General features: G+C 46.4%; 2 protein-coding genes across 9 annotated transcripts in view; both read left to right on the plus strand.

Moving 5' to 3' along the window:
* The first annotated feature begins 254 nt into the window (after nucleotides 1–254).
* KCTD7 (potassium channel tetramerization domain containing 7) lies at nucleotides 255–14,368 on the plus strand. Of its 3 annotated transcripts, none has more exons than XM_081843831.1 (6): nucleotides 255–393; nucleotides 4,312–4,461; nucleotides 5,170–5,350; nucleotides 8,391–8,560; nucleotides 11,207–11,385; nucleotides 12,123–14,368. In XM_081843831.1, the coding sequence occupies exons 2-6, from the start codon at nucleotides 4,448–4,450 to the stop codon at nucleotides 12,497–12,499; spliced, it is 921 nt and encodes a 306-aa protein (XP_081699957.1). In that variant the 5' UTR covers nucleotides 255–393; nucleotides 4,312–4,447; the 3' UTR covers nucleotides 12,500–14,368. The 3 variants fall into 3 exon arrangements, with proteins under 3 accessions (XP_081699957.1, XP_081699959.1, XP_081699958.1); XM_081843832.1 differs by lacking the exon at nucleotides 255–393 and adding an exon at nucleotides 2,687–3,339 and having other exon boundaries at nucleotides 3,598–4,461; XM_081843833.1 differs by lacking the exon at nucleotides 4,312–4,461 and having other exon boundaries at nucleotides 271–393.
* Nucleotides 14,369–15,546: 1,178 nt separating this feature from the next.
* RABGEF1 (RAB guanine nucleotide exchange factor 1) overlaps nucleotides 15,547–24,573 on the plus strand; it is a 28,846-nt gene continuing 19,819 nt past the window's right edge. For 2 of the 6 annotated variants that reach the window (XM_081843584.1, XM_081843587.1), the window contains exons 1-2: nucleotides 15,547–15,648; nucleotides 23,247–23,435. In XM_081843584.1, coding sequence (XP_081699710.1) covers nucleotides 23,257–23,435 — 179 coding nt within the window. In that variant the 5' untranslated portion in view covers nucleotides 15,547–15,648; nucleotides 23,247–23,256. Of the gene's footprint in view, nucleotides 15,653–23,246; nucleotides 23,436–24,573 lie in introns of all 6 variants that reach the window. The other 4 variants (XM_081843588.1, XM_081843589.1, XM_081843585.1 and 1 more) reach the window with 4 other exon arrangements.

Raw genomic sequence — 24,573 nt, forward strand, 5'->3', positions numbered from 1 at the left:
GCGACCCTCTCTGTCTCTATGGCAGCAAGAAAGCCGCAGGCTCACCGCTTCTCGTCGCTATGGGAGACAGAGAGCGTTCCCTCTCCCCGCGTATTTTGGACTGAACCAAGAGGATGTGGGGGTTCCTTCCGACACGCCCCTTCCATTGCAACGCCTACTTTCCCCCGCTCTGCCTCCTCCCCTCCTAGGTCCCGTTAGTTCGGGAGGTACCCGGATGGAGTGGCACGCATGCGCATAAGCTGACAGGCGCGAAGCTGACAGGCACTGAGGAGGTGCTGGTGGGCCTCGCGTGAGGGGGTCGGGGGTGGGGAATAAATATATATATACTTAAGGTGGGACGCGCTGAGGAGGAGTGAAGCGCCGTCATTTCCCCACGGAGGGAAAACCAGACAGGTGAGGGCGAAGGCGGGGCTGGAGGGGAGGTTGCTGTGGCAACATGGCCCCTCCCCTTCTTCGGAGAGGGCGGGGACAGAGGGCGAGGTGTCATGGCCACGCCCCCTCTCTTTAAATGAGTCCATCTGGAGGTACATATTAGTAGATCGCCCCTTTTGCGGGTGAGGCATTGTTGCCTGTTATTAAGTGGGGGAGATCCTGCTGGTGATTCCCCCTTTTTGGCGTCCGACCCAGAAAGGAAGCCCATTAACTATGGGTGGGTGGAGAGAGGGCAGAAGAAAGGAGGGCGAAGCATTTGCCACCCCACTCCCCATTGGACCACCTCCTGGGCGCCACTGGCTCAAACTTGGGTCCGCATATGTAACTGGTCTCCAGCTCCCATTAGCCCCAGCCACTAAGGCTGGTGGTTAGAGGACTATTCGAGTTGTAGTTAAGCAAATAATCAGCCAGGGTGGCATAGTGATATTGTGTGGGCTATTGGGATAGTGGTTAGAGTGTTGGAGCAGGACCTGGGAGGCCAGGGTTCAAACTCCCTCTGCTTGGCCATGATGCTCCGCTGGGTGACCTTACGCCAGTCACTGCCTCACAGGGTTGCTGTGGGGATTAAATGGCGGAGAGAACCACAAATGCTGCATTGAGCTCGTTAGAGAAAAAAGGGGGGAATAAATTTATTTCTTTCCAACCCCTTTTTAAAACAAAACAAAACAGTATCTAAAAACGACTAAACCACAATAAAGAAATATACTCATTAAAACCAGCATAAAAACAATGCAGAGAAAAATCTAAAACAATCTCCTGGATATAGATTTGGAAAAGGGCGGTCAATTTTGTGTCCCCTCTCTTTTCTTTGTGTGGCATCTCTCTGCCCTTTATCATCTAAAGCCAGAGAAATACAGGCTATACATAGTTTGATCTTTTAGATCTGTGAGTGTGGGTTGAGTGTGGCATGTTTCTCCGGGCAGAGGTTTTTAAAAAAAAAAATTAGTTTTTTTTTTAAATTTTATTTATTGCATTTATAGCCCACCTTTCCTTCAAGGAGCTCAAAGTGGCAAAGCGGCCTGTCCCCATTTTATTTGTGCAGTGGCCCAGTGAGGTACAATAGGCTGAAAGATAGTGGTTAGCCAATGTTGCCTAGTAGAGTGTTGTGGCTGTATGGGCATTTGAACTTCGGTTGCCGAGGTCTTACGTCAACCAAGTTGGCAGTTTTCAAATTGTCCCTTGGGTGAGGGAGAGAAGAAGTTTGGGAACCAATGGCTATATACATGCAATTTTGCGGGGCATATACAGGGACTATTCTGCTGGCACAGGCTGTGTGGCTTTATCACAACTTTAGTGGCTCTGATACACAACAGGTCTGTCTAGCACAGTGGCACACCACACCTGTTGCGATACCCAGCTGAAAAACAGCCTGGAGCCGCCTTGCCTCTCATCATCCATATAATTGGTGCACCTGCGTCCAGGACCCTGTGGGCAAGACTGGTGTTGTGATCTGCACTCTGCTCCCCCTGGACAACAGAGGAGGAAGAAAAGTAGCTCCTTTGGTCCCTTATGGCTGAAGCAAAAAAGAGCCATAAACCAAACTGGCTCTGCTTCACTTTTGTTGAGCCTCCTGAGCAGCCCTTTCTGCTAATTCACTCAGATGGAATGACTGTGCATTCCCTTTGTGAGAACTTTACTAACAGTGGCAGGTGGTGCCCATTGGGGCTGATGGGGCAGAAGGCAGGGAGCCCAACAGAAGGTGCAGCCAGAACCAATAACAGGCAGGGCCAACTCATCCTATTTTTGCTCCTATTCTCTTCCTCCCTGCTGAGTTTGACAAGGGCAGCACTGAGATTAAGGAAGAAGAGGAGGCTGCCAGCTAGGCCACCTCCTGGGCTGGTTGTAAGTAAGAAGACAGGCAGATCAGGGCTGGATGTGGACAGACAGAGTGGTGATGTGCTGCCCCATTTGCCCTAATGGACTAGTCTCCACTGTCTTTATGTAAGAACTTTAGACTGATCTATAGGTGGTGGGCAACAGCAGAGTAGAAGACTTTAAAGACCACTGTGTAAGGAGGCCACCGATCTAAGGTCCAGAACAAAGTGCCACCTTTTGGAAATTTCCCCAGGCATCAGTTCCACCTTTGTAATGTCAGGGAAATGGCAGCTCTAAGTATGGTGTAGTGCAGGCATAGGCAAACTCGGCCCTCCAGATGTTTTGGGACTACAACTCCCATCACCCCTACCTAACAGGACCAGTGGTCAAGGATGATGGGAGTTGTAGTTCCAAAACATCTGGAGGGCCGAGTTTGCCTATGTCTGGTATAGTGGTTAGAGTGCTGGATTACGATCAGGGATACTAGGCTTCTAATCACCACCAAGTCAGCCATGAAGTTTATTGGGTGACCATTGGAGCAGTCACTATATCTCAGCTTAACCACAGGGTTGTTGTGAAGATACAGTGGAGAGGTGGAAATAGTGTGTGGACCAACCTTGAGCTTTATAGTGATTCTAGCTTAGTGCTGGCAGTTCCAGGCAGTGTAGATTCTCAGCCCTTCTTGGAGATTCCAGAAATTGAAACTGGGATCTTTCGCAAGCTGGTGTTCTATCACCGAGCTACAATCCTTCCTCTTTGAAATTTGCTATATTTCTGTGCTGTTGAGAGAAACCTACCTATTCCCCTGGCTATTCAGTGTGATCCTTTATTTACTATGTTTTGACAGACATTCCCTTTGCCCACTCAGAGGCTCATGATCTAAGGGCATAGCTTCTTGTCTTCTTGGGACTGCATCACATTAAACAAAATATGCCAGAATAACAGCTGGAGAAATATTTCAAATTCCTAAGGGTCAGCACTGCAGTTTCAAAGCAGTGCCAGACATATGGGATGTCTTGAAGGTTGGTTTGAATATTTCCCCCCTCCTTAAGCAGAGAATGGAATCAGTGGTAGCTGAGAGATTTGTGTCTGGTGGTCCCTTGCATCATTTAAAAAAAATGAAGGGGTTAAGGTCTTTCTAAATCAAGTAAGAACAATTTTATTGCTAAGTTCTTCCATCTGAAAGTTGACATTTGAAATATTCTTTCAGCTGGGCAGCAATTTTCACAGCAACAAGGAAATCTTGCAGGTAGCAGAAAACAACAATGATTTCTGTGGCATTTTGAAGACTTTTAAATTTATTTTATGACAAACTCTTGTGGGAAGCTCTTGCCTTTAAAAATGTGTTAGCTTTTAAGGTGCCACAAGATTTGTTTTCACTGCAACAGGCTAACTCTAACCACCCAACATCAGTTGTAGGAAATGATTTATCCTGCTATGTGGAGAGGTGACAAAATTGCTTGTTGAGGCATTATGAGGAAGTGATCTAATGGTAAGTGAATTGTAAATTGGGAGAACATCTTCCTACGTAATGGAATCAATTAGATGAGACTGTCTTTCAAGCTCAATTTAGAACAGTAGTTTCAATGAAGCTGCACACCAGACCTTTGCAGCTTACCAGTTTGGGGCTCTGAAACAGATGAAATGAGAGGAAATCTCTGCAAATAAATAAATAAATAAATAAATAAATAAATAAATAAATAAAGTGCAGAGAGGTGTATTCTGTTTGCCCATTTGATGTGGACTGTAAAAGATATCAATAGATTTCATTACGATGAAATCGGATGAATTTATTTGGGACATTGCTGGCCAAAATTGTGCTGGCTTTGAGCTCACTGTCCTGCAATGTACTGACTCCTTGAGAGCTGCTGTTTTGATTGCCTTTTTGTGTCCATGTGGTAACTTTGCCCGATTCCCTCATGTAGGCTCATGCCTTTTTGCCATCTAGAGAGAAAAATAGCCAGTTTGTGTCTCCTCCAGCCTGAAGTGCAGGGGTTGGAAATTCATTCTGTAGTACAAACGGATCCCCTTGCAATCAGTCCAGCTGACTTACTTTCATTTCAGACGTTCAGGCAAACCTCCTTATTCCAGTGCCAGTTGCTTGCAGTGCTGACGTTCTGCTCCGTTACATGTCAGGATTTGTCTGGACGACCGAGAAATGAAATGGTTATAAGAAGCAATTTCAGCGATCTCTGCATGCATGTCAGAACCCAGGTTAAGCTAACTTAAAAATTGAGTCCCCATCTCTTTTCTGATTGACCATTAGTATGCCTAACTTGATTCTGAATTTCTATGCTGCTGCCAACCCCCCCCCCAATTTCCCCAGTTTCCCCACTATTAATAATCTTGGTGGAACTCTGTGGATCGGGCAAGGAATGCTTTCCTTTGTCCATTTCAAAAGGGGCTTGGAGGGGCAGTGTGGTGTTGGGGAAACCACAGGCAATGGGGGCGTGGCCAAGCGCATGCTGAACCAGTCAGACAGCACCTTCGGTTGACAGCTGTGTGGATTGCCAAATGGCTGCTCAGCAGCAGGTGTCCCCAGCAGCTAATCAGATTTGAGCAAGTAAAATGACAGCCTGGGCAGCTGAGAGCAGGTTGAGCTGGTTAGGCGGCCAATAAGAGCGGCTGTCTCCTCCAGTGAGGGAGTCTCTGGCTGCGAAAGCTGACAGGGAGGTTTCTTGGCGCTGCTGTGCAAATTGGATCCCCTCCCCGCGTGCGCGTGTGCTCCTGACTGGCAGCAGATAGAACAGTCCTGTGTGTTGTGACTCACTCCTGAGAATAGCAATGACACTCGTAAAGGGTTGGCGTGGAGCATCTCTGGGCGCCTGCTGCCCCTCAGTGGCCTTTCTTTATTAAGGAAAGCGCCCCCTCCCCTGCTGTGGTCTCCCATCCCAATGAACATGGCCCTTGTCTCCCTGCCAGCTTTGCCACGGCTGCCCGCCCAGCAGACCTGCTTACAAGAGCCGGAGGGATGGTGGTAGTCACGGGGCAGACGAAAGTGAGCGATGCCATGTCGAGTTCGGATGCGGAGGATGACTCTCAAGAACCTGCCACGCCGACGGCCACCCAGGCAGAGCATACCCTGTCCCTCCTGCCTCAGCAGGTGAGTGAGCTGGTGCCTTTGGCACCCTGGTTGCTTCAGTTTTCAGGGGCTGCCGCTGGAATGGTCCTCTCCCTGGAGGCTTCTCCAGAGCAACACTGAGGATCAGCTTCAGAAACAATACTCTGCTTTCAGCCTGGCTTGTAGCGGTGGGGGCAGGGTCAAGCCCCAGAATCAGTGGTTCCCAAAGTGGGTGGTACCACCCCCTGGGCAGAGTGGTGGGATTACCTAGGGAGGCACTAAGAGGCAAGGGGGTGGCAGGGGGATGCTGGAGGTGTAAATGACTATTCAAGTTCAGCAGTTTTGTTGATTGGATTAAACTCAATAGTGTTAATTGGATTTTGAGTAACTGGGCAATTGTTACTGTTTTGAATTTTATTCTGTTTTTATCTGCTGGAGTGGGTTGTGTAAACCACTATTCTGAATAATGTTTTTTATAGGGTACGGTATGGTTGAATGTATGGAACCAAGGGGGGGGGGCAAAAAAGTTTGGGAAAAACTGCCCTAAATGGACTTACTTTTTAAAAGTATGTATATAAAAGTAATGTATATTCTTGTTTTTGTAACCCACCCTGAGCTTGAAGGGTGGGGTGAACTAGAAGCTATTCACAAATCATGACTTTCAAAACAACTTTGATTTTAAAAAAGTGTTTATACCTAGCATTTTTAATACCCTGGCTGCTAAGGTTTTTCCAGCTTCACGACTGAGAAAACTCAGTGTAAGTTAGGAATATTCAGACTTGTTAGGTTTCCTGGCGTTAGCATGTTCTATACACCCAACTAGGGGTTGACAGGTGGAGTCTGGGCACAAAATGAGCAATTGAGCAGATATCAGTCCACTGGGCACATCACATGACTGTCCTGTTTTTGCAGCTGAGGGAAAACAGGATACTTACAAACTCCTGCTAAGCTGTGTTTGCTTGGTGGCTTGCAGTTCTGTTAGTGCTCTTGAATAGTTGAAAACCCCTGCAGTCTGCAGCTCCAGCTGATCTTGGAGATGGATGTGCAGAACTGGGTGCAAGTGCCAGCCCAGAGCGACTGATCGCTTGCCCTCTCTCTGACTCTGCCAGTACCACCCTTCCTTGTCTCCTCACAGTCTGCCTCCTGCTTCTGCCTTCTACACAAAGTCATCTGCTGCTGAGTCATTTTTGAGCAGTGACATGAGCCTAAGAGGAGCCCTGCAGGATCAGTCCAAAGGTCCACCTAGCCCCGTGCATCCTGCCTTCTGCAGTAGCCGACCAGGCGCCTCCATGAAACCCACCATGTACAGGGCAGCAAGGTGACAGCTCTCTCTCTTGCTGTTGCTCCCCTGCAACTGGTACCCAGTGACATCCTGAGCCTGGGAATGCCATATAGGGGTGGGAGTGAACCTGCACTGTGTTTTGGTGCTTCATGGTTAGACAGCAGCTATGGTTCAAGGTACATTGACCTATCTGAGACTGGTGCACCAACTGGGAATTTCAGACCTGAAGGCATGTGCCATAGGCTGGATTGCTGCTTTGTGTGGGGCTACCCCTTGAAGGGACACGGGTGGCGCTGTGGTCTAAACCACTGAGCCTTGGGCTTGCCGATCCGAAGGTCGGCGGTTCAAATCCCTGCGACGGGTGAGCTCCCGTTGCTTGGTCCCAGATCCTGCCAACCTAGCAGTTCGAAAGCACGTCAAAGTGCAAGTAGATAAATAGGTACTGCTCTGGCAGGAAGGTAAACAGCGTTTCCGTGTGCTGCTCTGGTTTGCCAGAAGTGGCTTAGTTATGCTGGCCACATGACCCGGAAGCTGTCTGAGAATAAACGCCGGCTCCCTCAGCCAGTAAAGCGAGATGAGCACTGCAAACCCAGAGTCGTCCACGATTGGATTTAACGGTCAGGGGTCCCTTTACCTTTACCCCTTGAAGCATCTCCTAAGATACTTCAGGCAGTTGATGATGTATCAGTATGAAGAAAAAGTGCAACATTTGGGACTCTTTAGTTTAGAGAAAAGGTGAGTAAGAGGTGGCAAAATACAAGTTTATAAAATTATACATGACATGGGGAAAGTGGATAGAGAAAATATTTTCTGCCTCTCTCATAACACTAGAACTCGTGGACATCCAATGAAACTGAAGGGTGGAAGATTAAGAACAGGTAAAAAAAACAACGCCATTCTTCACAGAGCACATAGTTAAACTACCCCCTTGTGGGGTTTTTTTTTAGTGTTTTTTTAAAATTTCAAGCTGTCCCCTTGCTTTTATCTGCCCTAAGTTCATCTTTTTTATTGTTCTTAACTGATTTTACTGTTTTGCTCATGTTATTTTATTGTGTAAATAGATTAGTAATTAGGAAGGAAAGATATACACTCGCTTAAAGAAGTAAAATATAGCCAATGATAGACCACTTCCCTCTTCTCAAATTTGTCTAGTCCCCTTTTAATACTCTCTGAGCTGGTGGCCATTGCCCATATCTTGCAGCAGGGATTTCTGCAGCGTGTGACAAAGTCCTCTCTTTTGCCTGCCCTGAATCTCTCACCCTTCAGCTTCCTAAGATTACCCAATCAGTCTCTAGTATTCTGAGAGCCAGCATGGTGTAGTGGTTAGCGTCTCAGACCTTGGAGACCAGGGTTCAAATCCCCACTTGGCCATGAAGCTCTCACAGTGGGTGACTTTAGGGGCAGTCATTACCTCTCAGTTTAACCTACCTCACAGGGTTGTTGTGAGGATAAAATGGAGAGGAGGAAAACTATGTATGGCACCTTGAGTTCCTTGGAGGAAAATTTGGGATACAGATGCAATAAAATAAAAATCAAAAGTATAAAAAGAGGGAGAAAAATGTTCATCCACTTTCTCCACACTGGCTTGTTTGTATTCAGTGCAGCCTGAATTAACTTGATCCATCACTGCAAGGAACTGCATACCCCCTAAATCTGTTCTAGGGGGCAGATTTGGGTAGGATATAGGGCATGGGGAAGATTGGGAAGTTTTATTGGGCAAGCGTAAATTTTTCAAGTGATGGGAAATGATACAGCCAACCTACATGCTGAATTTCGACAAAAATTGTTTCTTCCTCCCAGTTCCCTGAAGTGGTTCCACTGAATGTTGGAGGAGCTTATTTCACTACCAGGTTGTCAACACTGCGGCGCTACGAAGACACAATGCTCTCGGCTATGTTCAGTGGCCGACACTACATCCCAACAGATGCGGAGGGGAGATACTTTATTGACCGAGACGGGAAGTTCTTTGGGTATGTCTTCTTTGCCTGCGGCACTCCCTTAGCTACAAAAGCTCCAGGAGCAAGGCGGTTCCTCTGTCCCTTGGAGGTAGTGTGATCTGTATGCCCCTTCTACCTTCGCACTCATGTTCCCATAGGCATAAGGGGAATTGCTCTAGGCGGCCAAAGAACAGCAGCTGGCAAGGTGGCATCTAGACTTCCAAGAAAGGAGATTCCAACTAAACATGAGAAAGAACCTTCTCATGGGAAGAGCTGTGCAACAGTGGAACGGACTCTCTCAGAAGGTGGTGGACTCCTTCATTTGGGGTTTTTAAGACGAGGTTGGATGACTGCCAGAGATTCTTTCGCTGTGATTCCTTTGCTGCAGTGGGTTGGAGCAGATGACCTTTGGAGTCCGTTCTAACTTTACAAGTCTGTGCTGCTGTTATTCTAAGAACTCGGGGTAATTGTTTTGAAGGACAATGTTGGTGGAGCTGTTTGTGGTCAGAATGTCTGCACTCTGCTGGACCAGGGCTTCCTGACATATTCCTGTGGTTGGATTTTGAGTGCTTTTTTGGGTGGTAGGGAGATCCAGAGGGTAGCAGTGTGGCAATGGGCCTTTTCCGTGCTGGATTCACATTTGTAGAATATTGTCCACAGGGCGGCTTGCCTGGTGCCATCATTACATATTTTTAGGCACCAGGCAAAAACATTTCTCTTCTGACAGGCCTTTGGCTTTTAATTATCTGTGGCCTCTTTATTACTTTATTAAACTTAAACCCCACCTTTTTCTCCAAAGAGTCCAAGGTGATGTATGTGGTTCTCATCCTGCCTCATTTAATCCCCCACAACAACCCTGCAAAGTAGGTTAGGCTGACAGGCAGTTAATGGCCCAACAACACAACTAGTGAACTTCATGGCTGAGTGCAGATTTGAACCCTGGTCTCCCGGTCCTAGTCTGACACTCTAAAAAAAAAAAAAGTACACTACACTGGCACTCTTGAGTGGGTGGGATGTCTTAATCTTGCCTTTTAAAAATGCAAATTTGCTTTATGTCTTTTTTATCTGTTTTGTTTATTGCTAGTTTTGATGTAAATGCTATTTAATTCTTTCTGAGAATCGCTTTGAGTTGCTTTTGTAAAAAAGTGACTAATAAGTTTAATCAATCAATAATACCATATTGGCCCAAATATAAGCCACACCTGAATATAAGCTGCACCTTTAAAATTGGAGGGAGGAAAAGAAAAGAAAAGAAAAAATACCCGAATATAAGCTGCCCCATTCCTCGCTGCTCCTGGCTGCATACTGAGTGGGGGGAGCCGTGCTGTGTTGCCAACAGCCTTTCCCCTTCCTCGCTCTCTTCCTTCCCAGCCTTGGGGGAGAGGATGGGGGACTATGCGCGGGGTGGGCGCCTCTTTGCCAAGCTCCTGGCGCTGTTTGCCCCATGTTCCTGGCTGCATACCATAAGGTTACGAATATAAGCCGTGCTTTAACTTTTCATGGTGGTAATTTGGGGGGAAAGTGAGGCTTATGTTCAGGCCAATACAGTAATAATAATATGACTGGAAACTGCAGAAGAGCTTCAGCTCAAGAGATGGTTGGAATGGGGTGGGGCACCCTTCGGATTTTCCGTCTCATGCCCTGACTTTGAGCGCTGGACAGGGTCAGACGGCAAGTAACAGATGCCCTTTGTTTGTGCTGCATGTGGTCACTAATAGGATTGATTAGTCAAAGTGACTGTGCTGCTTTTGCCTCTGGAAACAGGATATTAAAAGGTTCTTCAGCCCTTGGAATGCTGACCTTCCTGTTTCAGAATAAATGTGTAATATCCTGACCTTGCTAAGTCAGCTACTTAAATTAGTGCTGCCATGCGTCTGGAATTTCCCGGACATAGCTGGGATTCAGCCCTTGGAAATGGCATCTGGGTGGAAATGGATGAAATGTCCGGGAAAATCCAGACATATGGGAAGCCATGTTGGAAGTGTAGATTTAGCTAAATTCCCTTAAAAATAGCTCAAAGCCTCATGGTGGGATTTTTTTTTATTATTTTTTGCTAAAAAAACTCAACAACTTTTATGTCTGGATTTTCATTTTTTGAAATATGGCAACCCTACAAATAGACCCCGTCTTGTTTTGTTCCTGTATCCCAACTTTTAAAATAGAAATGGCTGAAAACTCTGAAACACATGTGCAGTGTTATCTTGACAAACATGAAGACAGTATGATTCCCCTTGAGAGAATTTCCCTCTCGGGGCTAGCCCCAAAGGCCTGCATCATTTGTTCCACCATGTGCATCCCAGAATCCCCTGTGGTGTATGGCTGCTTCATTGAAACATGTTGGATCTAAGCATCTGCTTGGGTTGCTTGGGTCAGTTGGAGTTTCTTGGGTGAAGATAATTCTAGCTTTAATGACATTATATTACCTAGTCTAGAGCAAATGCAGTATATAGTATTAATAAAAGTTAGAGTATGATAAAGTAAGATAAAAAACATCTGCCCTATATCCTTTGAACCCTTTTGCATATTCCTGGAGGTACGAGTTGCACAGTTTGGGAAACGCTGATCTACAGCCCCAGTTTTGAACACATTGCCTGCAATGTAATTTTTCATGGGGTGTGTGTTTTGGGAACCATCAACCAACCTGTATACTCAAGTTCCTTCTGCCTTTCCTTTTTTTAGGGATGTGCTCAATTTCCTGCGGTCTGGCGACTTGCCTCCAAGGGAACGCGTGAGGGCAGTTTACAAGGAAGCCCAATATTATTCCATTGGACCCTTGCTAGACCTTCTTGAGGAGCTCCAGCCCCTCAAAGGAGAAAAAGTCCGGCAGGCTTTCCTGGGCTTGATGCCATATTACAAAGGTAAATTGAAGGGGTGGGGGCAGGCAGCTTGTGGGTGTGTCTTGCAGCAGGCCAGAGTGCTTTTGAAATGGTACCCTCCCAATGTTTTGAACTGCAACAGAGGCAGATTTAGGGCAGTGCAAGTGGTGTGGTTGCACCAGGTGCCGTAAGGGTGCCAAATGGCACAGGGTGGCATATTTCTAAGGTCTGCCCCTGACTGCAACTCCCATCACCTGCAGCCAGCATAGCCATATAATAAAGGTAAAGGGACCCCTGACCATTAGGTCCAGTCGTGGCCGACTCAGGGGTTGTGGCGCTCATCTCGCTTTATTGGCCGAGGGAGCAGGCATACAGCTTCCAGGTCATGTGGCCAGCATGACTAAGCTGCTTCTGTCGAACCAGAGCAGCACACGGAAACACCGTTTACCTTCCCGCCGGAGTGGTACCTATTTCTCTACTTGCACTTTGATGTGCTTTTGAACTGCTAGGTTGGCAGGAGCAGGGACCGAGCAATGGGAGCTCACCCCGTCGTGGGGATTCGAACTGCCGACCTTCTGATCGGCGAGTCCTAGGCTCTGTGGTTTAACCCACAGCGCCACCTGCATCCCAGCCATATAATACTTGGTCTGAAAGGAGCTTGGTTGTGCTGGTTGGGGCTGTGGAAGGTTGAAGTCTGAAACATCTGAAGGCATCCGTTTGAGGAACGCGCATCTTCTCAATGTTTGTTTGTTCACACACCTCTCCTCCTTGCTTTTCAGAGCACCTGGAGCGGATTGTGGAGATTGCAAAGCTGCGTGCCATGCAGCGGAAGGCCCGCTTTGCCAAGCTGAAGATCTGCGTCTTCAAGGAAGAGATGCCCATCACGCCCTACGAGTGCCCACTCTTCAACTCCCTGCGCTTTGAGCGGAGTGAGGGCGAGGCCAAGCTCTTTGAGCACCACTGTGAGGTGGACGTGTCCTTTGGGCCCTGGGAGGCTGTGGCGGACGTGTACGACCTCCTCCACTGCATCGTGACGGACCTCTCCAGCAGGGGCATCACGGTGGACCACCAGTGCATTGGGGTCTGCGACAAGCACCTGATCAACCACTACTACTGCAAGCGCCCCATTTACGAGTTCAAGATCACATGGTGGTGAGCCCAACTGGGCATGGGAAGAGGAAGCTGGCTGGTTTTGCCGTCTTCTCCATGGCCTTGTTGCCCTGCATTCCGAGAAACGGTGGCACTGCTGATAGCGTGCTGGAGTCTTATCTTGGCAGGAGAACTTGAGCTCCATTCATAGCTATGCAGCAAACTGGGGTCTCTCCTGTGATTCTTGCTTCAAGGAAGAGAAATCCTTCTGGAAGGACACACGCTACTGTGGCTGACACATAGGGTCCCAGTAGAGGTATATGCCAGTTGGTGTGTATTGAGGTTTTTGGAAGGGCTCTAACCTGCAATTCAAGCCTTTTTCAGCCCACGCTGGTCTCACTTGCCTGCACTTGCCTAGGGGGCACCGCCACACCGTTGCACAATCTTCCAACTGCACCCCTGGAGACATAGTTAGCTGTTCTGTAGCCACCTGGCGTTGGAAGTGCACAGGAGCACTTTATTTTTACACCACATCTGCTGGCATGTGACTTTTTGCTGCTGTTTCGACCTTCAGGACAGAAGGACAAAGTACTTTTCAGAGATGCTGAGGTTTCAGAAGTGAATTATCTCTACAAATGTCTGAACTTTCTCTGTGTTAAATCCCTGCTTTATTTATGTGTCTGTATTGGTTAATTCTTTTACGTGTTTGTGTTGAATTTTAATTTATTTCCACTCCCCTGACCCCAAAGGGCAGGTGTTGGGTGGTTCTTTTTAACTCCTTGGTGCTTGTTCAGACCGCATAGGTTGCATTCTTAAATGAATTCAAAAATAACGGTTTTATATATATATTTTAAAAAATGTGCCTGTTTATTGCTTTGGGTGCTTTAGCTGTTGACTATACCTGGATGGAAACTTCTCCCGCACTTTGATGAAGTGTCAGTGAGCCAGCCCCAAATCTCATGGCCAGAAGTTACTGTTAGCATGGAAACTTTCTCAGCTTGGCTATGGCTGGCATGCTTCTTTGGGGATTGGAGCATGCAGGATCATCGCAGCCAGATGTTTTATTGGATTGGCCTGTTATTGGCTGAATTGAGAGCACATGATTAAACTGTGGAACTTTCCGCCACAGGAGGCAGTGATGACCACCAATTTAGATGGTTTTAAAAGAGGATTGGATAAATTCACGGAGGAAAGGGCTATCGATGGCTGAAAGCCACAGTGATTATGCTCTGCCTCCATGGTCAGAAGCAGTAATGCTTCTGAATACCAGGTGCTGGATGCCACAGGAAGGGAGAGGGCTCTTGTGCTTGGATCCTGCTTGTGTGCTTACCAAAAGGGGCATCTGGTTGGCCACTGTGAGAAAAGGATGCTGCACTAAATGGGCCGTTGGCCTGATCCAGCATGGCTTATGTTCATTCATTTCAGTGAGTCTACTCTGAGTAAAGGGTAGGGGTACCTTTACCTTTACCTTACTCTGAGTAAAACTTAATTGAATGCCACCCAGTGGAAATTATTTCCAGGAAGACACGTGATTAGAGTAGTCTGGGGTTCTATGAATTGTTCTCATCCCTCTCCCCCTGCCCTCCCGGTACAAATAAGCTGATGTTTGTTTATGGGGAGATAAAAAAGGATTCTGAGCATACTCCTTTAATAGATTTGGCAAGCAATTCATTATGACTGTTAAAACATTTCTTTAAGAGTATATTTTACCCAGATGTCTCTATGCATTACGACCTTCAATGCCTTCTGCAAAAATGAGAAATGTAAATGGATTTGCAAGGTGGGAGTTATTTGTTGTCTTCAAACAGTGGATATTGCAATGATAAAACCATTCAAGTATGTTATTTCACCTCTCTCCCCTTTTACAGCCCATATTTTGTATTGAAACGTGTTGTGTCTCAGTAATGTGCAATAAATTATCTCACTATGGTCACTATCTAACTGAGCTCACAATTATCTTTTTTTAAGGCTGCCAAACACTAAAAGCAGGGCTGGGTGGGTATCATAATATGCTCCTCCCTTTAGGAGACCCCCTGCCACTTTTATTTTCTGCCAGAATAGCTTCAAAAACCAACAGCAAGCTAGTCTCTGTCCTCAGGTTTACAACCTAAAAAAAGCAATGAAAGATGAGGGAAAAGGGACAGGTAGGGAGGAGGAAAAAAGCACACTCAGGTATCAGTTCTTGAAGCTGTAGCTCTTAAAATAGTTCTGGCAGCCAGCCAACATGATGCTCTCCAATTGACAGACACTAACTGTCACCATTCCTGGTAACTGGCAATGCTGGTATAATGATAATTACTTTACGTTTTATATCCCACCATTACTTCCAAGGAGCTCAAGGTGGAGTACATTGTTCCCCCCACTTCCCATTTTCTCTTCACAGCAACCTTGTGAGGTAGGTTAGGCTGAGATAGGGCTGAGCAGGGATTTGAACCCAGGTGTCCCATGTCCTAACCTGACACTAACCACTACACCACTACTGCTTGATGGGGCTTGGAGTCCAACATATGAAAGGAAACAATGATGCCTACCCCTTGTGCATGCCAAAACAGATGAGTGGGATATTAATGGATAATAATAACAGACAGGGTGAGAGGGTACAAACTTTTTTTAAAAAAAAAGACAACAAAACTACCTTTTAGCTGCATAGGTGCGTAGGATGGTGTACAGAACATTTTACAGTATCCCCAATTCTCAGCACTCTTATCTTTCTCTCTGTGTGCGTTTGTAAAAACAGCTCCCAAATATCCCCCCCCCAAAAAAAACCCCTGACTTTCATTATTAAAAAAAAAATCTATATCAGGAATGGGGAACTTTTCCCACTCACGCTTTTCCCTCCTTTTTGGGTATGTGTGAGACATGCACCAACAGCTGGCTTCGCGACGAGGCAAAAGTGTTCTCGTGCTCGTCATGAATGCACACGTGCACACGCGCATTAATCCGGGCTATCCACACGGGGACCCGGAAGTGAGCGGCTACTTACATCTCTACAAACTCCCATATCTCTACAGCGTCTATGAAGTTCCGCCCTCGGCCCCGCCCCGCCCCTCTGTCAGTCTCCGTCACGTGCTCAGGGCGATTGGACACCCGGCGCCGCCCTTCGCTTGCCCCGTTGCGGAAGTGACGCAAGGACGCCGAAGGGCGGGGGAAGGAGGAGGAGGAAGAAGGAGAAACAAGCTGGTGAGGAGACGCAGGAGGCGGCGAAGGGCCCCCCAGGTGAGTCTGGCTGGCTGTGGGGCCGACGAGGGAGGGGAAAAGGGGTTTCAAAACCCTGTGGAGTTTTGGGTGGGGTGGGAAGGTTAGTGAAAGGACCCCGCCCCCTCCCCCTCCCATCTCTACCTTCCTTACTGAGTAATCTGGGAGCTTTAATTGCTGTAATTATCGTGTTTGTCACTGAATGGCCCTGCTATTGTTAAGTTATCTATTGCATTGATGTCCCACCTTCTTCCCCTCCGAGGAGCTCCAGGTGGGGAACATGGTTCTTCTCCCCCCCTTCTCCGTGTAATCCCCACAACGAGCCTGTGAGGTAGGCTAGGCTGAGAGACAGGGACTGGCCCAAGGTCACCCAGGGAGCTGCAAGGTTTAATGGGGATTTCAACCCTGGTCTCAGCCCAACCCTTTAACCACTACACCAACACTGGCTCAGTTAGGTTCAGTGGTTTCACAGGGTCAGCTTTGAGTAGAGCTTAGAATTGGGTGCAACCCATCGTATTATGTGGCTAAGATCAAAGTGAAAGCTATGTTGTGTAAATCATATTTATGACGGCTTTATTTTGCAAGTTAACTATAACTCTGTGCTTATCAGTTAATGCATTATATTTACCTTATTACATCTTTATTACTTATGGATCAACTGTACATTATATTATCAGTGAATGATGGTATCGTTTGTTAAAAATAATTTTAGCATTATGGATCTTATCAAATGTTAGTTGCTGTTTCCAGCTGTGTGAATGTTTTGAGGTCTCTACCTTTTTAAACATGTCTTTGATTTTTAAAATCGTTTTTCAACCTATTGTTTTGATTATATGGCTGTCATTGTGCTTGAGACTTAAGTGAAAGGTGATCTATAAAGGGATAAATTAATAATAGTAATAGTTGTACCTGGCAGTAGATCTGTTGAGTTGCTTTCAGTTAAACTGCAGTCAAGAGCAGACCCACCAAAATGAAGGGGCCTAAGAGCCTAGGACTTGCCGATCAGAAGGTCAGTGGTTCGAATCCCCGCAACGGGGTAAGCTCCCGTTGCTCAGTCCCAGCTCCTGCCAACCTAGCAGTTCACAAGCACATCAAAGTGCAAGTAGATAAATAGGTACTGCTCCGGTGGGAAGGTAAACAGCGTTTCCGTGCGCTGCTCTGGTTCGCCAGAAGCGGCTTAGTCATGCTGGCCACATGACCGGCTCCCTCAGCCAATAAAGTGAGATGAGCGCCGCAACCCCAAAGTTGGCCACGACTGGACCTAACGGTCAGGGGTCCCTTTACCTTTAAGGAAGTCATGCCCATTCATTTCAGTGAGCCTACTCTGAGTAGGACCAAGACTGGTTACAATGAAATCAGTGGGCTTGAGTAACAATGACTTCAGTGGTTGACTTTTTGAGTTGGACGTCACCCTAAGTGCTCTGTAGTGGGTCACTTCTCTCCTCCCCTGAGGACAAGGTGGTCCTTTATGACCACAAATGGTAGGTTACCTACAATTATACACTCTATATATAATATGTAATTACATTGTATATAAAGACTTAACAACAGTAGATAAAACTGGAATTAAATTTAGTATTACTGTTAAAAATAATAATCATGGTGAAGAAGCAGTTATAGATGGGCTGGTCTTCCCTGGCTTTGGAGGAAGAGTGCAAAGATCCCTCTTGCATAAACTGGAAACTTAAAACTATAAATAGAACTGTTGTGTGATTAAGTATAATTAGTTTTTGAGTTACTTTAATAGTGATTTACAGGCTTATGCAGAATTTTTATTACTATTTTTTGCTTGGGAAGTTAGCATGTTGTTCTCCAACTGTTGGTATGGAGGTAATCATTTTTTGTTGTCAACTTATTAACTGTGTGTGTGTAGATTGTAGTAATTTGTCTAAACTTTTTAAATGAGTCATGGGAGCTGCCCCCGCACCCAACATAAGCTTGGAGCTTAACGTTATTATGATTAGCAGTATTATATTTATTTTATTTATTTTAGCATTATGTTGATATCATTGTTAAATGCAATAATAAACTAGACAGTGTTGCAGGGTGGTTGTCAGGAGACAAATGGAATTGTGGGGAAAGAATCATATCGAGGATTGGGGACAAAATCATAGCTCAGGTGGATGCATGTACACCAAGCAACAGGTATTCTGAGCGTGTGATCAGTCAAGGAATTTTTGTAACCAGTACCAGAATTAGGATCCCATGTTCTGACCCACAAAAGATCACTATTTGCTTTTCCCCAAGTGGTGTTTTCTAGGAAAGTATTTTATTCCTGCATTGCAGGGGGTTGGACTAGATGACCCTCAGGGTCCCTTTCAACTCTACAATTCTGTTATTCCATGAGCTGTGGGTGTGGGTGTTTTTTTAGTTACTGCTTTTGTTAAACAATTGGGAGTTAGCACCCTTTGCTGCTATAAATCAGAGATCTACCAGTAGATCCTAATCTACTTTCTGCCCACCCCTGGCCATACACCACCTTGAGTTCCCTGAGCTGGGATAAACAATATTATTTTTGTAGCATCACAAGGTGTTTAGTGGTACTTAAGGCGTACAAGAAGGCAGGTTCCTGCTCCTGAGGGCCTTAGCCTATAAAATGCAGCATTGGAAGAGCTCTCATTATAAGAACTGATGCCTGAGTTTGTTTCTTCTACTAGGCAAATTTAAGCCTAATCTCCAGTGGCAGGGAGTTCCATGCCCAAAAAGGAAAAAATATCCAAGCAGTTTACAACACATTAAATAAAACAATCCAGCATAAAACAAATTCAAGCTGCAAGGAACATATTTCATATGCTTCTCTAAGTGACATTTTGCATTCCTCATATTCATCATCTACTTAATTTTTATAGCTGCCCCATAGCAGAAGTACTCTAGGAAGCCAGTGTGGTGTAGTGGTTAGTGTCAGACTTAAGACCTGGGAGATCAGGGTTCAAATCCCCTCTTAGTCATGAAGCTCACTGGGTGACCTTGGGCCAGTCACAGCCTCTTAAACGACCTCACAGGGTTATTGGAGGAATTAACTGAGGAGCGGCGTGAACCATGGGTTCCTTGGAGAAAAAGGCAGGATATAAATGCAATAAGGAAGCCCTTCTGCTTATCTGCTTAAGAGAGCTGGAGGGGCCAGCTAGATGGAGATGTCTATCGCCAACATGGCATCCAGATATCTCCATGTGGTTGCAGTTGGGCCAGTGTCAGTCGCAAAACGTGCTAGATGCTTGGTTAATTTCTAACACTTATCCCAAGGGTGGTAGAGGGGGTGGGGAGGCTTCCTAGGGGGTAAACAGAGAATTGAATATAAGGAGGTAAACAGACATTTCTGTCCTGCGAGCAGATTTAAAAATCTACCTGTAGACACACTAAACTGAAGTGTATATGGACATATGAATATGCCTTACTCTTGTTAATAATATTTATTTATTTATTTATTTATTTATTTATTTATTTATTTATTTATTTCCCACCCATCTGGCTGGGCTCATGTCCCCTAGTGCTGTTAACTCTCACTAGCAGCAGCTGTCCAGCGTCTCTTATAAAGAGTCCTCTCCCATCTGTTCAGCCTGGGTAGTTCGGCTGCTTAGAGCGTGGTGCTAATAACGCCAAAGTTGCCAGTTTGATACCTTATGGAACAGCTGCATATTCCTGCATTGCAGGGGGTTGGACTAGATGATCCTAAGGATCCCTTCCACCTCTACAATTCTATGGTTCTCCTAAAGGGCAAATGCTGTAGCTCAGTGGTAGGGTGTCTGCTTTGCACGCAGAAAGGCTCAGCTTCCATCCTTGGCCTCTCTGCGTAGCACTGGGAGAAACCTGAGTCTGAAACCCTAGAGAGCTGCTGCCAGTGTAAACAGTTCTGAGCTAAAGGGGCCAACTGATTCAGCCTAAGGCATCCCATAACTGAAGGGACCTTTTGCATACACTGCACAGTGTGCTGTACCAGGAAGAGACGGTGGCTCTTCGCTGATGGTGGCCCATCAGCATGGCAATCTGCCCAGTGTTTTTTCTTCGTGTTTCTCTCACGCTTTTGAAGAAAAACGATGCTTGGAGTTCTAAAACTAGAGGAAGATGCCAACTTCCTTTCCTCGGTCCTTGCTGCAGCTTGAATCCCAGTTCTCTCCCTCTGTCCCTGCCTGCTGCCCCTTGCATTTCCCCCGGCCACTGAGCCTGGTGCTGCCTCTAGCGCAGATGTGGCTCCAGCCAGTTTGTTCCGAAGATTAATCATCTGGAGCTGATTAGTTTATTAGATCGGAAAAGGGCAGGTGCGTTGGGGAAGAAATGTTAGGGGCTTGTGCTGGAAGAACAATTTTGATGTTGGTATGTTACTTTGGTTTGGAAAGTGAAACTGCTAAAGAGTTCCTTCCACCCCCTTGAGTGGAGGTGTGCACCCCAGACTTTCTGGTACAAGTTGAATTCCCTACCCTGTGCTCGGAAGATCAGCATTTGGACACCACATGGCTAAATCCAGGACCCAGTTGTGTTTGTGCCCTCTCTCTCACCCCCCTTTCTGTCACTAGCAAGAGATTGGTAACTGTGTTAAAGAGGACTTTCTGGGAACTGATTTCCCCCCTTGGGCTCTTGCCCTTCCCTCCCTTGTCCACCCCATTTTTCAGATGTAGCTGCTGAAATGCTGCAAGGCTACTGTTTCCGTTTCTCTTTTTGTAGCAGATTGACACTGCTGCCCCTATAAAAATGAGCTTCTGACCTTAAACCCTACAGCTTTCCGCTCTGGTTGCTGTCTTGACTTGCAGGCAGCTCAGCCCCTCCCCAGGATTCTCTGGTGACCTCACAACTTGACTGCCTTTTCAAAATGCCTGTCAGGGGTTGCAGTGCGCAGCCTTTCTGGATTAGATGGGTCAAGGGCAGCTATCCCACTGTGTGCTGAGTGTGGCTGTGGAGTCGAGTTGCCTCCTAGATCCTGCAGAGGATTCATGGAAAATACTGATGATGAAGTCATCCCGGTCCTTTCCGTTCCCAAGGCTTCTTGCATACCAGTGACATTCCTGAGTGCTTCTGCCTGGTGACATTCCTGAGTGCTTCTGCCTGAGTGCCTCTGCGTGTTTGACTCAGCACGAGCAAACATTTGCACACTCTTAGATGTATTCCAGGCCTGCAAAGGCAGCTCTCCTCTTTCCCCATCAGCCTTGGGCTGCCAAGTTTGCTTTCAACCTCCTACTTAGAAAAAGAGTGTTTTCATTCACTGGTTGTCAGCTGCTCCTGAGGAACAGCAGAAGGCTTACTTGCATTCTCGTGGCTTAGTTAGGACAGGCTTAATCATTTTCTGTTTGTTCCTTGTTCTGTATGAACCTGTGCAGTTCCCTTATTCTGAGTGAGGTCACTGGGACAGCTAAACCAAGAAGCTTCTCACCGTCTTGGGCAGAAGGATATTTTCCCTGTCTTGGGTTGGGTAGAATGAGAACCCCTTGCTTCAAGGGTGGCCTAAGCTGAGTAATTCTGCATGATGCTTCCCCTGTTCCAACTTGAAGTGTGCAGATTCTGGGGCTCTTCAGTCTTGTACAATGGCATTATATCTTTCTCAATTTTTTTTTATGTTAAGCAAAAAAACCAACAACAAAACACCCCTAACCTGAAGAAGAATGCTGAGGAACTCAGTGCTTTCTTGCTTGGTGACTGTTTAGTTCAATAAAGGCGTTACTGCTGCTACTCTTGGATTCTCTCTCCTTTTGGATGAACATTCTACCTCCAGTTTTAATCTCTGTATATTTTTCATATTTGCATCTTGTGAAGTGACCACTTCCCTTGCCTACCAGCTCTATGCAGGTTGCTTTTGCACGCAGTTCCTGCCCCAACTGGGCCCTCCTTGCTGACTTGTTTTATTTTGGTCATTTGAAGGAATGACAGACTGTCCTTGCAGGCCTCCACCCACTGGGCGGGACACAGTTTGCTTGACTAGCCCTTGCATAATCTCCTTGCAGACACACTTTGAGTGAGTTGCACAAAAGCGCCTACCTTGCATGACAAATCTTGACAGTGTCAGTTTTTCCTTCTAGGTCCTGGTGATAACTTCATAGCTATCAGGGTGGCTGATAATGCATTTTCTGTCTGTGCTGTCTTGATAGTTTTCCGCAGTTGGCCTCTTGTTCCTGCAATTATACTGAATTGCTGTGAACTCATATTCTTATCACATGATGCCATGAGGCTGTTTTTCTCATGTTTGGGATGTGTGTCGCTGGCTGTCAGGAGCAGGTTGGCAATAAATTACATGGTGTTAGTGGAGTTAATTTTTTATTCAAGGAAACAAGGTCAACTCAGGAGGCCGGGTCTAGTGAGCACAGCAACTCGTCCCAGTAAATCTTGCTCCTATAAGGCAGTTGTGCGGACTGAAGGTCCCTGGCCTTTCCACAGTTGCCTAAGTCTCCTCCTCCGCCCCTGATTCCATCCCAAGCAATCTGAAACTTTGTCGCCATGCCTGTCTGCTCCACCCTCTTCATCCCTCTTCTGGCTTTGCTTTGCCGTCTTCTGGTTCTGGGAGACCGGGGGAGAGGTGAGCTGGTCACAGCAGGAGGGGGAGAACCCCTGGCTTTTTCTGCAGCCTGACTCATCTCTGCCAGAATGGTGGAAGAACGATAGTCACAGACCTGTTTTACACACAGACTACACATAGCCCTGTATATAATTGTGTTGCCCACTTTAGGCATTGCCATGATAAGAGGGATGCATGTGTAAAAATTACAGTCCCTGAATGCAAAGCATGCCATAGCCTCAGTCAAACAGCACTCATATTTTGGGTGGGCAGGTTGGTGAAATAGTTGACAACCTCCCATAGTGATTTTGGTGCCAAGACTTTCTCTCTTTCCAGTGCAGATAAGCTGGCCACCAGCCAGGCTGCTATTTAGCTTGGCCTTAAATCTTGTTTTTTGGGACCATTTTATGTTTATAGCTCAAGTTCTGGACTGTCTTGGCCTGTGTGTGTGTGTGTTTTTCCTTTTGCTGCTAAATCTTGCAGTGTATTACCTTCTAAGAACATGAGAGGAGCCTGCTGGATCAGGCCAATGGCCCATCTAGTCCAGCATCCTGTTCTCACAGTGGGCAACCATATACCTGTGGGAAATCTGCATTATCTCTTGCGGTGGCTTCCAGCAGCTGGTATCTGGAAGCATTGCTGCCTCCAACCATGACGGCACAGCTGAGCCATCCCCGCTCGTAGCCATTGATAGCCTTCTCCTCCAGACGAGACTCATGGAACTCATTGCTAATCTATCTAGTTACAACACTCTATGACATCTTTCCCCATCCTGGTGCCCTCCAGATGTTTTGAACTACAGCTCCCATTGTCCCCCAGCAACATGCAGCTGTGCTGGCAGGGACTGATGAGGGTTGTAATGCAAAACATCTGGAGGGCTCCACGTTGAGAAAGAAGGATTTCTAGGATTGCATAACAGGAGCTCTGCAACTTGGAAGATGACTTTGCTCCAGTAGCATTTTATTATTAACTATCTTGAACTCCTGAGGAACTAGGGAGGGGAGGTGCTGTGTGGCATTTTATTCCTGGCATTGCAAATGCCACTTTCCCCAGCTGGTTTCTTTGATTTGTGTAGGACCTCCCCCACTTTTACTTATTTGAGTGACATTTAAAAACAACCTCCTTTTCCCTCCCACCACAGCAGGAGCAAGATGAGCCTGAAGTCGGAACGCCGAGGCATCCACGTGGACCAGTCCGAACTGCTCTGCAAGAAAGGATGCGGTTACTATGGCAACCCGGCTTGGCAGGGCTTCTGCTCCAAGTGCTGGAGGGAGGAGTACCAAAAGGCCAGGCAGAAGCAAATCCAGGAGGACTGGGAGCTGGCTGAGAGGTAAGGAGGTGTTGGCATCAGGGAGAAATGCTTAGCTCCAGCTTTTGTAGCATTGCCACAAATTGCATGTTAATCTGTGGCTTGAATTGCTTTTTTAAACAGCCCTCTACAAAGATAATGCTTAGTAACATGTCAGTTCTTTGGTAGGATATCGGATGGGGACAGCTGAAGTGTATGTGTGTGTGACTGAGAGGGGGCGTTTTGGTCATGGCTGGGCTGAAACTGCAATGTGGAGAGTTCCCCAAGCAGTAAGGAACATGGGAAGCCAGCTCATACTGAATCAGGACACTGGTCCCTCTATCTCAGTATTGCCTACACTGACTGGCAGTGGCTCTCCAGGGTTTCAGGCAAGGAGTCTTTTCCAGCCTTTTCTTTTAAAAAGCTTTCCTTGATCAGAGAACCCCCCCCCACAGTGTTTCATAAGGCCTATAGTTGTTGTTCTTCACACACAAGATAATTAAAACACGAAACAGCATATACATTTACAAGAAGACTAAAACAAGTGGATGCTTGTGGTATCCAACTGGCTTATTGGAACCAAAAACATCTCCAGCTGTTTCTGTAGAGGGCAAATAGAGGGTGCCTACTTCAACCAAACTGATCAATGGTTTGGAGCACATTGAGGAACAACATTTTTGGCTTTTTAGTTTAGACAGAAGAATGGAGAGGCCGGGAAACCATAGAAATTCACAAAATTATGCACAGTGGAAGAAGTTTCTCTCTCTCTCTCTCTCTCACCTCTCATCTCATAAAACGAAGACCCAAGAAAACTGAACACTGGATGACAACTGGAAGTGGTTTTTCACATAGCACATGGTTAACTTGTGGAATTTGCTGCTGCAGGATGTAGCAGTATAGCGTTGTCATACGTTTTGGTTCTTGAACGCTTAAAACCCGGAAGTAAATGCTTCCATTTTCGAACTTTTTTCAGAACCTGAATGTGTGACGCAGCTTCCGCTGAGTGCCAGAAGCTCTTGCAACCAATGGGAAGCCATGCCTCGATTTTTGAACATTTCGGAAGCTGAATGGGCTTCTGGAACGGATTTCGTTTGAGAACCGAGGCACCACTGGATATGATCTAGCAGCTGATTGTCTCCGTTCTTGGTCTAGCAGCTGATTGTCTCTGTTCTTGCATTTC

This window comes from Podarcis erhardii (genome assembly GCF_964252035.2).
Source record: "Podarcis erhardii genome assembly, chromosome: 16".
Taxonomy (NCBI): Eukaryota; Metazoa; Chordata; class Lepidosauria; order Squamata; family Lacertidae; genus Podarcis; species Podarcis erhardii.

What these genes read in the sequence shown, in the direction of transcription:
- KCTD7 (XM_081843831.1), top strand. An exon ending in TGTCCCTCCTGCCTCAGCAG is followed by an intron (nt 5,351 to 8,390) that starts GTGAGTGAGCTG and finishes TCTTCCTCCCAG; the next exon opens with TTCCCTGAAGTGGTTCCACT. An exon ending in CGAGACGGGAAGTTCTTTGG is followed by an intron (nt 8,561 to 11,206) that starts GTATGTCTTCTT and finishes TCCTTTTTTTAG; the next exon opens with GGATGTGCTCAATTTCCTGC.